The sequence below is a fragment of the Antechinus flavipes genome, chromosome 3 (assembly GCF_016432865.1).
Source record: "Antechinus flavipes isolate AdamAnt ecotype Samford, QLD, Australia chromosome 3, AdamAnt_v2, whole genome shotgun sequence".
NCBI lineage: Eukaryota > Metazoa > Chordata > Mammalia > Dasyuromorphia > Dasyuridae > Antechinus > Antechinus flavipes.
The window spans coordinates 569,655,613-569,669,785 of record NC_067400.1 but is presented as its reverse complement, the minus strand read 5'-3'; the positions used below and the strand labels follow the sequence as shown (position 1 = coordinate 569,669,785).

At 49.5% G+C, this 14,173-nt stretch overlaps 1 protein-coding gene across 1 annotated transcript in view; it reads left to right on the top strand.

The window, feature by feature from the left end:
• HIVEP3 (HIVEP zinc finger 3) overlaps positions 1–9,280 on the top strand; it is a 666,961-nt gene extending 657,681 nt beyond the window's left edge. Inside the window, 1 exon segment of the mRNA XM_051987908.1 lies at positions 4,619–9,280. Within this exon segment, the coding sequence (XP_051843868.1) occupies positions 4,619–5,458 (840 nt within the window). The 3' untranslated portion in view covers positions 5,459–9,280.
• The last annotated feature ends 4,893 nt before the right edge of the window (positions 9,281–14,173 follow it).

Sequence of the window (14,173 nt, the reverse complement as noted above, 5' to 3'; positions counted from 1 at the left end):
CCATCACCACTACCCCCATCACCATTACCCCCATCACCACTACCCCCATCACCACTACCCCATCACCACTATCCCCATCACCACTACCCCATCACTAATATCCCCATCACCACTATCCCCATCTCTACTGCCCCCATCACCACTACCCCATCACCACTATCCCCATAACTAATATCCCCATCACCACTATCCCCATCACCACTGCCCCCATCACCACTGCCCCCATCAGCACTACCCCATCACCACTACCCCATCACCACTACCCCATCACTAATATCCCCATCACCACTATCCCCATCACCACTACCCCCATCACCACTATTCCCATCACCACTACCCCATCACCACTACCCCATCACCACTACCCCATCACTAATATCCCCATTACCACTATCCCCATCACCACTGCCCCCATCACCACTATCCCCATCACCACTACCCCATCACCACTACCCCCATCACCACTATCCCCATCACCACTACCCCCATCACCATTACCCCCATCACCACTACCCCATCACCATTACCCCCATCACCATTACCCCTATCACCACTACCCCATCACCACTACCCCCATCACTACTACCTCCATCGCCGTCTCCTCCTGTAGCATCATGACTACCCCCATCACCACTACCCCCATCACCACTACCCCCATCACCACTACCCCCATCACCACTACCCCATCACCACTATCCCCATCACCACTACCCCATCACCACTACCCCATCACCACTATCCCCATCACCACTACCCCCATCACCATTACCCCCATCACCACTACCCCCATCACCATTACCCCCATCACCATTACCCCTATCACCACTACCCCATCACCACTACCCCCATCACTACTACCTCCATCGCCGTCTCCTCCTGTAGCATCATGACTACCCCCATCACCACTACCCCATCACCACTACCCCATCACCACTACCCCCATCACCACTACCCCATTACCACTATCCCCATCACCACTACCCCATCACTAATATCCCCATCACCACTATCCCCATCACCACTGCCCCCATCACCACTATTCCCATCACCACTACCCCATCACCACTACCCCCATCACCACTATCCCCATTACCACTACCCCCATCACCACTACCCCCATCACCACTACCCCCATCACCACTACCCCATCACCACTATCCCCATCACCACTATCCCCATCACCACTATCCCCATCACTAATATCCCCATCACCACTATCCCCATCACCACTACCCCCATCACCACTACCCCATCACCACTATCCCCATCACCACTATCCCCATCACTAATATCCCCATCACCACTATCCCCATCACCACTGTCCCCATCACCACTATCCCCATCACCACTACCCCATCACCACTACCCCCATCACCACTATCCCCATTACCACTACCCCCATCACCATTACCCCCATCACCACTATCCCCATCACCACTGCCCCCATCACCACTACCCCCATCACCATTACCCCCATCACCATTACCCCCATCACCACTACCCCATCACCACTATCCCCATCACTACTACTTCCATCGCCGTCTCCTCCTGTAGCATCATGACTACCCCCATCACCACTACCCCATCACCACTACCCCATCACCACTACCCCATTACCACTACCCCCATCACCACTACCCCCATCACCACTACCCCCATCACCAATACCCCATCACCACTATCCCCATCACCATTATCCCCATCACTAATATCCCCATCACCACTATCCCCATCACCACTGCCCCCATCACCACTATCCCCATCACCACTACCCCATCACCACTACCCCCATCACCACTATCCCCATCACCACTACCCCCATCACCATTACCCCCATCACCACTGCCCCCATCACCACTATCCCCATCACCACTGCCCCCATCACCACTAACCCCATCACCACTATCCCCATCACCACTGCCCCCATCACCACTACCCCCATCACCACTACCCCATCACCACTACCCCATCACCACTATCCCCATCACTACTACCTCCATCGCCGTCTCCTCCTGTAGCATCATGACTACCCCCATCACCACTACCCCATCACCACTACCCCCATCACCACTACCCCCATCACCACTATCCCCATCACCACTGCCCCCATCACCACTACCCCATCACCACTACCCCATCACCACTACCCCATCACTAATATCCCCATCACCACTATCCCCATCACCACTGCCCCCATCACCACTACCCCATCACTAATATCCCCATCACCACTCTCCCCATCACCACTGCCCCCATCACCACTATCCCCATCACCACTACCCCCATCACCACTACCCCATCACCACTACCCCCATCACCACTGCCCCCATCACCACTATCCCCATCACCACTGCCCCCATCACCACTACCCCCCCATCACCATTACCCCCATCACCATTACCCCCATCACCACTACCCCATCACCACTACCCCATTACCACTACCCCATCACCACTATCCCCATCACTACTACCTCCATTGCCGTCTCCTCCTGTAGCATCATGACTACCCCCATCACCACTATCCCCATCACCACTACCCCATCACCACTACCCCCATCACCACTATCCCCATCACCACTGCCCCCATCACCACTACCCCCATCACCACTACCCCCATCACCACTACCCCCATCACTAATATCCCCATCACCACTATCCCCATCACCACTGCCCCCATCACCACTATCCCCATCACCACTACCCCATCACCACTACCCCCATCACCACTATCCCCATCACCACTACCCCCCCATCACCATTACCCCCATCACCACTGCCCCCATCACCACTATCCCCATCACCACTGCCCCCATCACCACTATCCCCATCACCACTGCCCCCATCACCATTACCCCCATCACCATTACCCCCATCACCACTACCCCATCACCACTATCCCCATCACTACTACCTCCATTGCCGTCTCCTCCTGTAGCATCATGACTACCCCCATCACCACTACCCCATCACCACTACCCCCATCACTAATATCCCCATCACCACTACCCCATCACTAATATCCCCATCACCACTGCCCCCATCACCACTAACCCCATCACCATTATCCCCATTACCACTACCCCCCCATCACCACTACCCCCATCACCACTACCCCCATCACCACTACCCCATCACCATTACCCCTATCACCACTACCCCATCACCACTATCCCCATCACTAATATCCCTATCACCACTATCCCCATCACCACTGCCCCCATCACCACTATCCCCATCACCACTGCCCCCATCACCACTATCCCCATCACCACTATCCCCATTACCACTACCCCCATCACCATTACCCCCATCACCACTACCCCCATCACCACTATCCCCATCACCACTACCCCATTACCACTACCCCATCACCATTACCCCCATCACCACTACCCCATCACCACTACCCTATCACCACTACCCCATCACCACTATCCCCATCACTACTACCTCCATCGCCGTCTCCTCCTGTAGCATCATGACTACCCCATCACCACTACCCCATCACCACTACCCCATCACCACTGCCCCCATCACCACTACCCCATTACCACTACCCCATCACCACTACCCCCATCACCACTATCCCCATCACTACTACCTCCATCGCCGTCTCCTCCTGTAGCATCATGACTACCCCCATCACCACTACCCCATCACCACTACCCCCATCACCACTACCCCATCACCACTACCCCCATCACCACTACCCCCATCACCACTACCCCCCCATCACCACTACCCCCATCATCCTCATTATCCCAGTCACTATCACTGTCATTATGATGCTCATTGCCTCCACTAATATCTTCACACTATTACCATCACCATCACAACTATCACCACAACCACCATTACCATCACTGTCCCCATTACCATCACCACCACTATTGCCATTTATTGGATCTTTTTCTATTGTCTGTTGGTGTATGGTCTGCTACATGCATATGGTTCCTATTGTTTAGAACAGAGGTATCAAACTCATGGCCTCAGTCAGCACTCCCAGTGGGTTTTGAACCCGATTGAAATGTAATTGGGGAACAAAATAAATAAAAATACAGCACGACATAGATAATGTTCAATTTGTGGCATTCTAAATCTATATGCAACCAACAGCGATCTAGTTAAGCATAACAGCCCTTGTCTAAAACCTAACATTGTAAAATAATATTTTGCCTGATCTTTGATCAGGGAATCTTTTCCCCCTTAATTTATTCAGTATATCTTTTTGTTTACAATAGAGATCTTGGGTGGGATGGGTGTGGGTTGGATGGTGGGGAGAATAGATGAAGTGAGTGGGTTTCAGAGCTGTATGCAGATAATATGGCAGCTTTGTTTTCCCTCCAATGACACATTCCATTGGCAGGAGGTCCTGGGGAAGCCGCAAGGAGACCTGTAATCTTGGATGTTACCCTACCCACTCAGGCATCCCTGAGCATTTCTGGCCAGATGTGATGTCCAGTCCAGCCCAATGGTCTAGGCTATAGGACCTCTGCTTTATGGCAGGCCTGTGACCCTCAGCACCCTGCGATCCCCTGTTGTTCCCTCTAGTTCTGAGCCTGCTGTTGTGTTTACCCCTCGTGTGTATATGTGTGTGTGTTTGTTACCCCATGCAGAAGTTGGAGCCCAGAAGCCCAGCCTGCTCACCAGATCCTGCTCACCCGTTTCCCTCCAGACCCTTCTCTTCACTTCATGAATTCCACGGCCACCTCCCAGGCCGGACAGGAGAGAACCTCTTTAGTCACCTCCCTCTGCATTCCCAGCGCTTAGCCAGGACCCCGTGCCCCATGATCCCCATTGGGGGTATCCAGATGGTCCAGGCCCGGCCCAGCACCCATCCCACGCTGATGCCCGGGGCTGGGGCACCGTGGGCCACCTGCTTCTTTGGTGGGGGCAGCGACCTGACCGACTCCCGGCAGGCTCAGGAGAGAAGCCGAGAAGGCCCGCCGGAGACCTCCTCAGCATCTGTGTCCCCTCTGGCCAAGGTCTCCAAGTTTACTCTATCCTCAGAGCTGGAGAGTAGCAGCTATTCCATAGAGAGAGCCAGGACTAGTGAGGGTCAGGTTGTGCCGGACTGGGAGCAGCCCAGGATCGGAGGGATGTCCTCGGAGACCAAGGCTCCCGCCCCCCCAGACAGCCCCAGCCCGAGCTCTGAGCAGCCTCCGCGGCAGGCCAAGAGGCCCAGCCCAAAGGCGGCCCGCAGCAGCCCCTGCACTGACTCTGAGACACCACGCACTTTCCCCTCGGTGTTTCCTTCCCAGACGTTGGACCGAAGCAGCTCCACGGGCTGCCTCATGGAGCCCGCCCGGTGCCTGGCCACCCGCAGGAGGAACCTGTCGGGAGAGCTCCGGCCGGCGGCCAGCCCTTGTCGCCCGCTGGGCTCCCCGCCCTTGGAGAGTGAGGGGTCTGGACAGAGTCCCAGGAGGCCGGAGGACGGGGACGAAGCGAGCTCCTAGGTCTCCCCCTTCTGCATCAGCGTCAGGCTTCCAATGTAAAGGAACAGACCTTTCCAACACTATTTCCTGCAGTATAGTCATCACACGCAGACGCACTCTCACTTCCGACCAAACTCACAGAAACACCCCTTGTTGAGTCGTCCTGTCTGATATTATCTTCCCATGTATGCAGTTACTTGTGCCTTTTCTGATACCTTTTTTTGCTTGAAATGTTTAAAAGGAAAAACAAATGAGGTGTTTAAGGCTGTGAATATTTTTGTAGAGTTTTTCGAAGGGGTTGGTTGAGTGGTGTCCTCTGGCGTCATGGGCCCCCCCTTGCCAGGGCTGGGGAGAGGCAACTGTTTACTGCGGGAGGTTATGCACTGAAAAAAACAAACCCAAGAAACCTTTTTTTATACTGATTAAATGAAAAAAAAAAGTTCCTCTGTACAGATGTTTATGGTTCCTATTTATTGCAGGCTCTATTTAATCCTCCACCAAGCACTTGTCTGCTTGTCTCTTTTTTGGGTGGTCTTCCCCCACCCCGGCCCTCCCCCATCCCCTCAGTTTGGAAATGCCTTCTCCTTTGTTCCTCCCAGCCCCCTCCCCAAATTCAGCTCTTCCCATCAATCACAGAAAGCGTCCTTTTCTCTCTATTTTTATGACTTTAGAAAGGGAAAGAAACTTCACCTTTGAGGATTTACTTTCAAGATATAGGAAACAATCAGATAGAGAGGCCAGTATCTGAATGGTGCTTCTAAGGGCCATGAAATTCTTGTTCTGGCTTTCGTAACGGTGGGGATGCTGGGGATGCTGATGACGCTGGGGATGCTGGCTAAGGAGGTGTGGAACCGATCCTCCTCCCTACCCTGGACCAAATACAAAAGTCTGGGCTTTGAACATTTGCCCGTCTTCCTCTCTCTCCTTCCTCAAAAAGCTGGGCTGTCTTCTTGATGTCAGAGCCTCACATCTGCTGCCCGTGTCAGAGACGACAGAGAATTACTTACCGAACCCTGAGCCAGGCCTTCCAGAGGAAAGCCTTTGGGGGGATCATGTGGGATCAGAGCTGTTGGCCCCTTACCTCATAAAACTCTGGCCTTAAACCTCCCTCGGGTCTAGGCGGCTGTGGGGATCATTGATCAGCAGTAGAGCTAGGAGGAACTTTAAAGGTCACAAGTATTCCAACTCATTCATGTTTCAGGTGAGACGACCAAGGTCCAAAGGACCAAATGACATATCCAAAATCATCCAGCAGAGCTTCCCGTTTTCTTTAGTGATGGGACAGAAGCACTTAGTCTTACAGAGTTAGGGTCAGGAAGTGTGGACTTTTGTACCTTTTGTAGCGAATTCCCTGCCATACCAACAGAGATATGAAGAAAGGATATTAGCACTCCCTGGACTTGGAATGGGCTCTGCTGAGCTCAGTTTCAGTTTCCCAATTTTTTTTTTTTTTTGGTTCTAACATATTTCCCTGGCTGGGTCCTTTATGCTAGGCTATCTGCTATCCAGAAGCTGGTTTCTAATTTATCTGTCTTTAATGTCTTCAAAAGCTCACATAAAAAACAGAAAGCATGGGGCAGCTAGAGAGTGGATGGAATACCAGCCCTGAAGTCAGGAGGACCTGAGTTCAAATAGGTCTCAGACACTTAACACTTCCTGTGTGACCCTGGGCAAGTCACTTAACCCCAATTGCCTCAACCAAAAAATAAATAAAAATAAAAAGCAGAAAGCAATCAAAGAGATTGTGAGTGGAAAGGAAGCTTAGTGTCAGGGATGTGCTAGAGCCAGCCTTAACCATCTCCCTAGAAAGTTGATTGTTAAATTTCCAGTATGAACATTTACAACTCAGAAACTGGCAAACACTGCAAATCAGGCTGACTTATTTTTTTTTTCATCATCTAAACTTCAGAAAGTTATAGATAAAATATTAATAATGCAAATTAAATGTAAAACTTTGTCTTGCTATCGAGAGAGCTGATTGTTAAACATTTAACTACATACCCTTTCTTGATGCCCACTGTGCTCATATGAACATTCCAGTATTGGGAAGCATTCAGGTTTGGCTGGCTCATTGTTGACTTGACTTGAGCAGTTTGTTGCAGGAGGATGAGCAGTGTTTTTGGAGCCCAAGGATATGAATACAAATCTCAGCTCTGTCACTTAGCATCCCTGCTCCTTGATGGACCTCAGTTTCCTCCTTTGCAGAATGAGGGAGTGGAATAGACCTTCTCTAAAGTTCCTTCTTGTTTTAAAATTTTTGAAGCCTCTTCGAGAAGGCTAGCTAGGCTGGGTCTTTTTAAGTTGTCATCTCTCTAGGAAGAGATGGTTATAGTTGAGATCAGGGTGTGTTTTGCTGCCCATCCACTTGACCTTGATTCTTGTGGCCAGCTCTACTCCTAACCCGTAATCAGGAGTGCCAACACCATTAAAAGGTAGGTGTTCGTATCCTCTGCTCCACTATTTGGTCACCAATTCCAAACTCTTTTCTTCTGCTGGCATGAGCTACCCAAGGACCCGAGAAAGGAGTTTGTAGGTTAGAGACCAGAGGGCCAAAATTACATGATCCCTTTTCTCCCTCTTAGGGTAAATGAGGACTCTGGTTAAAACATGGTGAATGGAGAGGTCAGGGACAGGGACAGATTATCGATTATAAGACCACAGGATGTGGAAAGAGATCACCTTAACCAGACCAGTCATTTTATAGCCAATATCTCTGACAAGTCACCATCTGACCTTGACTTGAATCTCTCCGGTGAAGGGAAGCTCACTACCTCCTGAGGCAGCCCTTTGCTAACTTGGAACAGAAGGAAATCTAAGTGAAATCTGCCCCCAAATGCCCCTAATTCCTTCTTCTGGGATCAGAGTCCATCTCTCCCCTTTGGCATCTTCTTAAATCCTTAAAAATAGCAATGATGTGCCCCACTGGGTCCTCTCTTCTCCGGGTTCAATATGTCTTTGTCCAGCATGGTATTTATTCCTTATCCTCCTAGCTGCCCTCCCCCACACCTGCTCCACTTTCCTCAGATGCGGCCCTGTGGCATTTTCATACCCTCTGAGATCAATTGGGAATGCACAATACCTAGAAATTTCCATCTGGTAAATTTTCTTGGGTGGGGAGGTGCAGTGGGTGTTTCAAAATGCTAACACCTTTCCCTGGATTTGGCCACCCAATAGAGCCTGATTCACCTGGGTACCCCTTTCCCCTCCCTGTTCTCATCCTCTTTTTGCCCCTGGGCTTCTGCTCTGTTTTAAGACCTTCAGGGGCACTGGGAGAGGGGAAAACTGAAGTTCCAAGGCCACACACCCCATCTGTTTATCATTAGGAGAAATCAGATGGCACCGGTGGTCACATTGGGGAACAAAGGCCCCTCCTAGAAGTTCATGCCATGCTTTGTCTCTGTGTTAAAGTGTGCAGGTATTCTGGAAGTGGGCATGTCTCCAGATGATTTCTGTGTTCTTACAATGGCAATAGTAATCATTCCAAAAGAACTCTGTAGATATATGCTATATATGTACAGAGGGGTTGGGGAGGGGGGAGTTGCCTGTAATTTTATTTAAACTCTGGTTTCCACAGTTGCATCTTGCAATGTCTGTATGGTATATATCGGTGCAAAAACCCCACAACAAGCCCACCCAGGTTTAAAGCACAGCCTCTTTATGTACAAATGAGGAAAACTATATTCTATGTGTGATGTTCCTGACTCTCCTTGTAAATGACGTCTGGACTGTGAATGAGAAGTTTTTACAAGTATAATAATTTATTACAGTTCAGGCTGGCTGTTCAGTCTGAGCCTATTTTTTTTTAAACAGCATGTTGGAATAAATTTTCTAAGTCCCAACATAGCCCTCCTTGCCTGGCTGGTGACCTTTACTCACTGAACATGAGAGCTGGAAAGAGCCTTTAGCATCATCATGTCAAGCCCTCTCGTTTTCCCAGATGGTGAAACTGAGGTTCAAAGACACAAGATCTCTCTACTTGAGGGAGAGACTCAGAACTGAGATTAGAACCCAGCACCACTACCACGCCATCCAAATCACTTTTAGGGCTATACATTTGGATCTGAAAGGGATCTTATTTTATAGAAAATAGTAACTAGTTTGCATGTAGTATTTTAAGATCATAAAATGCTTTACCAATGTTATTTCTTTTGATCCTCAAAACAGCACCAAGAGGTAGATGTTGTCATTCCCATTTTGCAGATGGGGAAATTGATGCTTAAGAAGATGAAGTATGCTAGTAAGTGTCTAGGGTCAGATCTGAATACAGATCTTTCTTCCTCCAGGCCCAGCATGCTATCCATTGGGCCCTTCTATGTGCCTCTAGATGAAGAGACTCAGGTGCAGAGAAAATAGATTGAATGGCTTAAATTCACATAGAAAGAAAAAGGAAGAAGGAAAGAAAGAAAGAAAAAAGAAAGAAAGAGAAGGAAGGATGAAAGAAAAGAAAAGAAAAAAGAAAGAAAAGAAAAAGAAGGAAGGAAGGATGAAAGAAAAGAAAGAGAAGGAAGGAAGAAAGAAAGAAAGAAAGAAGGAAGGAAAGAAAGAGAGAAAGAAAAGAAAGAAGAGAAAAAGAAAAAGAAGGACCAGCTCAGAGAGTGAGAGAAAGAAGGAAAGAAAGAAGGAAGGAAGGAAAGAGAGAGAGAAAGAAAAGAAAAGGAAAGGAAAAGAATGATCAGCTTAGAGAGAAAGAGAAAAAGAAAGAGAAGGAAGGAAGGAAGGAAAGAAAAGAAATAAAGAAAGAAAAGAAAAGAAAAGAAAAGAAAAGAAAAGAAAAGAAAAGAAAAGAAAAGAAAAGAAAAGAAAAGAAAGAAGGAAGGAAGGAAGGAAGGAAGGAAGGAAGGAAGGAAGGAAGGAAGGAAGGAAGGAAGGAAGGAAGGAAGGAAGGAAGGAGAGAAAGAGAGAGAGAAAGAAAAGAAAAGAAAAGAAAAAGAAGGATCAGTCCAGAGAAATAGTTTACTTTTTGCCCAAGTTCACACAAATAGCAAATGCCAAAAGTCAGGATTCAGAACCAGTTTGTCCAGCTGTAAATGCAGGGCTTTTCCCCAGACTGGTCAGTCTTGGATATCAGCTGTCTCTTCCCCAAAATGAGGGGGATTGAGCTACATGCCCAGAAGGACCTAAAAGGGAAGCATTTAATTACCCTTAAAAGGACAATGTATCTCCTTGGATAAACAGGAAATCTAGGCCTTTTGCTGACTGGTGAATAAGAGAAAAATTTCCCGTCCCTAAATTCATGCTCAGTAGAGCCAAATACCTAACCTGTGACTTAGGACACAAGCTAGAAGGGCCCTTAGAACAGACCATATTAGTGCTGGAAGAAAGCTTAGAACACAGAATTTCAGGGTTGGGAGAGCTTTTAGAACAGAAAATATTAGTGCTGGGAGAAAACTTAGAACATAGGAATGTCAGAGCCCGAATAGACGCAGAACAAAGAAAGTCAGGGCTAGAAAAAACCTTAGAATATAGAATATCAGAACTGGAAGAGTTCTTAGAACAGAAAATATTAGTGCTGGGAGAAAGGTTGGAATATAAGAATATGAGGGCTGGGATGACCTTAGAACAGAGAATATCAGTGCTGGAAGAAAGCTTAGAAGATAATTTCAGGGTTGAGAGGGTACTTAGAACAAAGAATATTGGTGCTAGAAAAAACTGAGAGTCTGTCAGTGCTGGGACGGTCCTTAGAACAGCAAATATTAGTGCTGGAAGAAAGCTTAGAACCTAAAATATCAGAGCTGAAAAGGATGTTAGAATATAGACTGTCAGAACTGGGAGTTGCCTTAGAACAGAGAAGATTAGTACTAGAAGAAAGCTTAGAACAGAGCTCGGAGGGACCTCAGAGCAAAGGTAGTTTAACTACTCAGTGCTTACTCCCTTCCATTTATTCTGCCACCCAGTAGGTGTTAACTAAACTTTAATTAAATTCAAATTAAATCTCAGAGCCGAGAGGGACATAGAACAGAGAATGCCAGAGCGAGGAAAAAGCTTTAGCCCAACACCCAGTAAACACATGGGGAGCTCCAGAAAGAGGAAATACTTTGACCCGTGGTCATAACAAGGAGTGTTGGACCCAGGACTTGACCCTAGCTCACCTGTGATTCCTTCCCTTTCGCCCCACTGTCCCAGGCCCTCCCAGAGGAGCCAAAAGGGGGTGACTGTAGAACTTTTATAGAGACCTTGGGATCTCATACCTTCGGATGTGGGAATCACACCAGGCTTGGCCAGTGGTATATGGGCAGCCAAACCAACTGCGAGTGAAGGGACAGTGAGCCAGAAGATTTGGATCCGAATCCTGCCCTTGCCTCTCATCAGACGAGGCACTCCCTGCCTCGACGGCCACTGCTTCTAAATTGAGAACTGAAGGAATCGTAGGTGAGGGTGCATGAGCTCCTTCTGGAGATGTGTGCTTGTGAGCAAATGATGTTTTCCCTTTAACACTTTTCCCATCTGTAAAGTGGGGATGATAGTGCTTCTGCCTTTCCCAAAACCATATTGTGGGGAAGAAGAAGAAAATCTCTTTGTAAAGTTTAAAGGGCTACAAAATGGGAGTTCTTCTTCTTCTTGTTATTACCAGTCCCTATTCTCCCATCAGCAGCTGCTACCTCTCCCTTGCAGACTTAAAGCTCCTTCCCTTTCCCTTCTGTCCCTGAGCAATTCCTCAGTTTACCAGAAACTCCTCAGCCCTCCCACCCCCATCTCAGCCAGCAACTGCTGCCCTCAGGGGTCTGGAAGGCTTCATCAGCAAAGCCGGTGGGCCCTGCTCTCAGGAACTGATTTGGCCTTGACCTTGATCTTGACTTTGGAGTTCCCACTTTCCCCAGCACCCCACAGCCCTCTTAGCTTCTAGCCCAGGGAAGAGCTGTTATCCTCAGGGCCTGGAGAGCTTGACTCTGGAGAACTGGAAGGTCCTGGGGGTGGGGAGGGGTGGGGGGGAAATGGGGGAGAGGAATACAGAATTTGAAGATGGATACCTGGGCTTTATAGCCAGCTCTGCCACTGGCTTCCTGGGAGACCTTGAGCAAGTCACTTCTTTCTAAGTTCAAATCAGTGACTTAGAAGATGGGGTGATAGGTCTTCATGGAGTCTTCAAGGCCTTCCAGGAACTCCCTTATTTTCCAGATAAGACTCAAGAAGTTAAGTCACAGGTAATAAGTATCAAAGGTGAGATTTAAATTCAGATTTAGCCCCCAGATCCTCTGGCTCCAGAACCAGTGCTCTGTCTGTTTACCATCATCATCTTCCTCCCTGCCCCTCTCCTCCTCCTCCTTCTCCTCCTTTTCCTCCTCCTCCTCTTTCTCCTCTTCCTCTTCAACATAACACTATCACTCCCTTGGCAGCCAGAGTGCTGGATCTGGGGTCAGAAAACCTGTGTTCAAATTCAGCCTGGCTAATTGTGTGATAGTGGAAAATTCACTTAACCTCAATCTGCCTCAGTTTCCTCAACTAGAAAATGGGCAAAATAATAGACCCTTTCTCCCAAGGTCGTTGTGAAGATCGGCTGAGATAATATTGTTAGATGCTTAAACAGTGCCTGGCATGTTGTAGGCACTTAATAAATACTTATTTCTTTCTTTCCTTCCCTCTTTACCTTCTTTCCTCTCTTCCTCTTTCCTTCCCATCTTCCCTTCCTTCCTTCTTTCCTTCTTTCCTCTTTTTCTTCCTTCCTTCCCTTCTTCTTTCCTTCTTTCTTCTCTTCCTTTCTCCTTTCCACATTTCCTTCCTTTTGTCCTTTTTTCCTTCTTTCTTTCCTCCCTCCCTCCCTCCTTTCTTCACTTCCCTCTTTCTTCCTTCTTTCCTCTCCCTTTTTCCTTCCTTCTTCCCTTCCTTCATTCTTTTATACCTCTCTAAGAACAAGCCCACCCCAGCGGCCCAGCGACTCGAGCAGGGTCGCCCGGTTAGCCAGCGTGTGTGGCCAGGGCCAGTGCCTCCTGCTGGGCCAGGCCGCCTCCTCTCCCAGCTTGCTTAGTGACCCTGGGCTAAGGACTCGAGAGCTTCCGGAACCCCTCTCTTACAGAAGAGCCTGCAGCCCTGCCCCCCGCCAGAGCTCCTGGGGTCCGGCGTGTGGGCCCTGACCAGGCCAGGCGGCCTTTCTCCTCCCTTCCCCATTCTTGGCCCCCGTCCCTCTGGGGACCCTGCGCCTATGCTCCCGCCTTCCCACCCCTCCTGCAGCCCTGGCCTCCTCCCAAACACACTGGGTGCTCCCAGCTGGCCACCCTGCTCCTTCCTGGAGGCAGCGGGCCTGGCTTTTCCCTTTTAGGGGAAGAAAAGAGCAGTCCCGGGCCTCCTAATCCTTCTGCCCCGGCTCCCTTGTCGGGGAGGCCGGATCCGGTTACCAGGTGTTTTGAGGAAGAGCGGAGAGGCGGGCCGGCCCAATCAGCGCGCTGGTTTCGGTCTGCGTCCAGAGCCATACAAGGCTGTCGGCCGCGGGCGGTGGCACTCAGGCGGGCCGGGCACCCGCCCCACCCCCGCTCCCTCTCTCCAGTCTGCACGTCCTCCTAATCCCAACCTGGGAGGCCCAGACTTGGCAGCGCAGGGTGTGGAGTCCCACATGTCTCCACAAAAGGCTGGGCCCACCTCAACACTTCCCTTCCTCCCTTGGGTCTGTTCCTTCCTTGTAGGATGAGACACTTAGATTCCATCATAACAGCTAGTCCTTATATAGCAACTTCAGGTTTGTGAAGCTGGATTATCTCAGTCCTCACAATGACCCGGGGGGGGGGTGGTATTATCACCCCATTT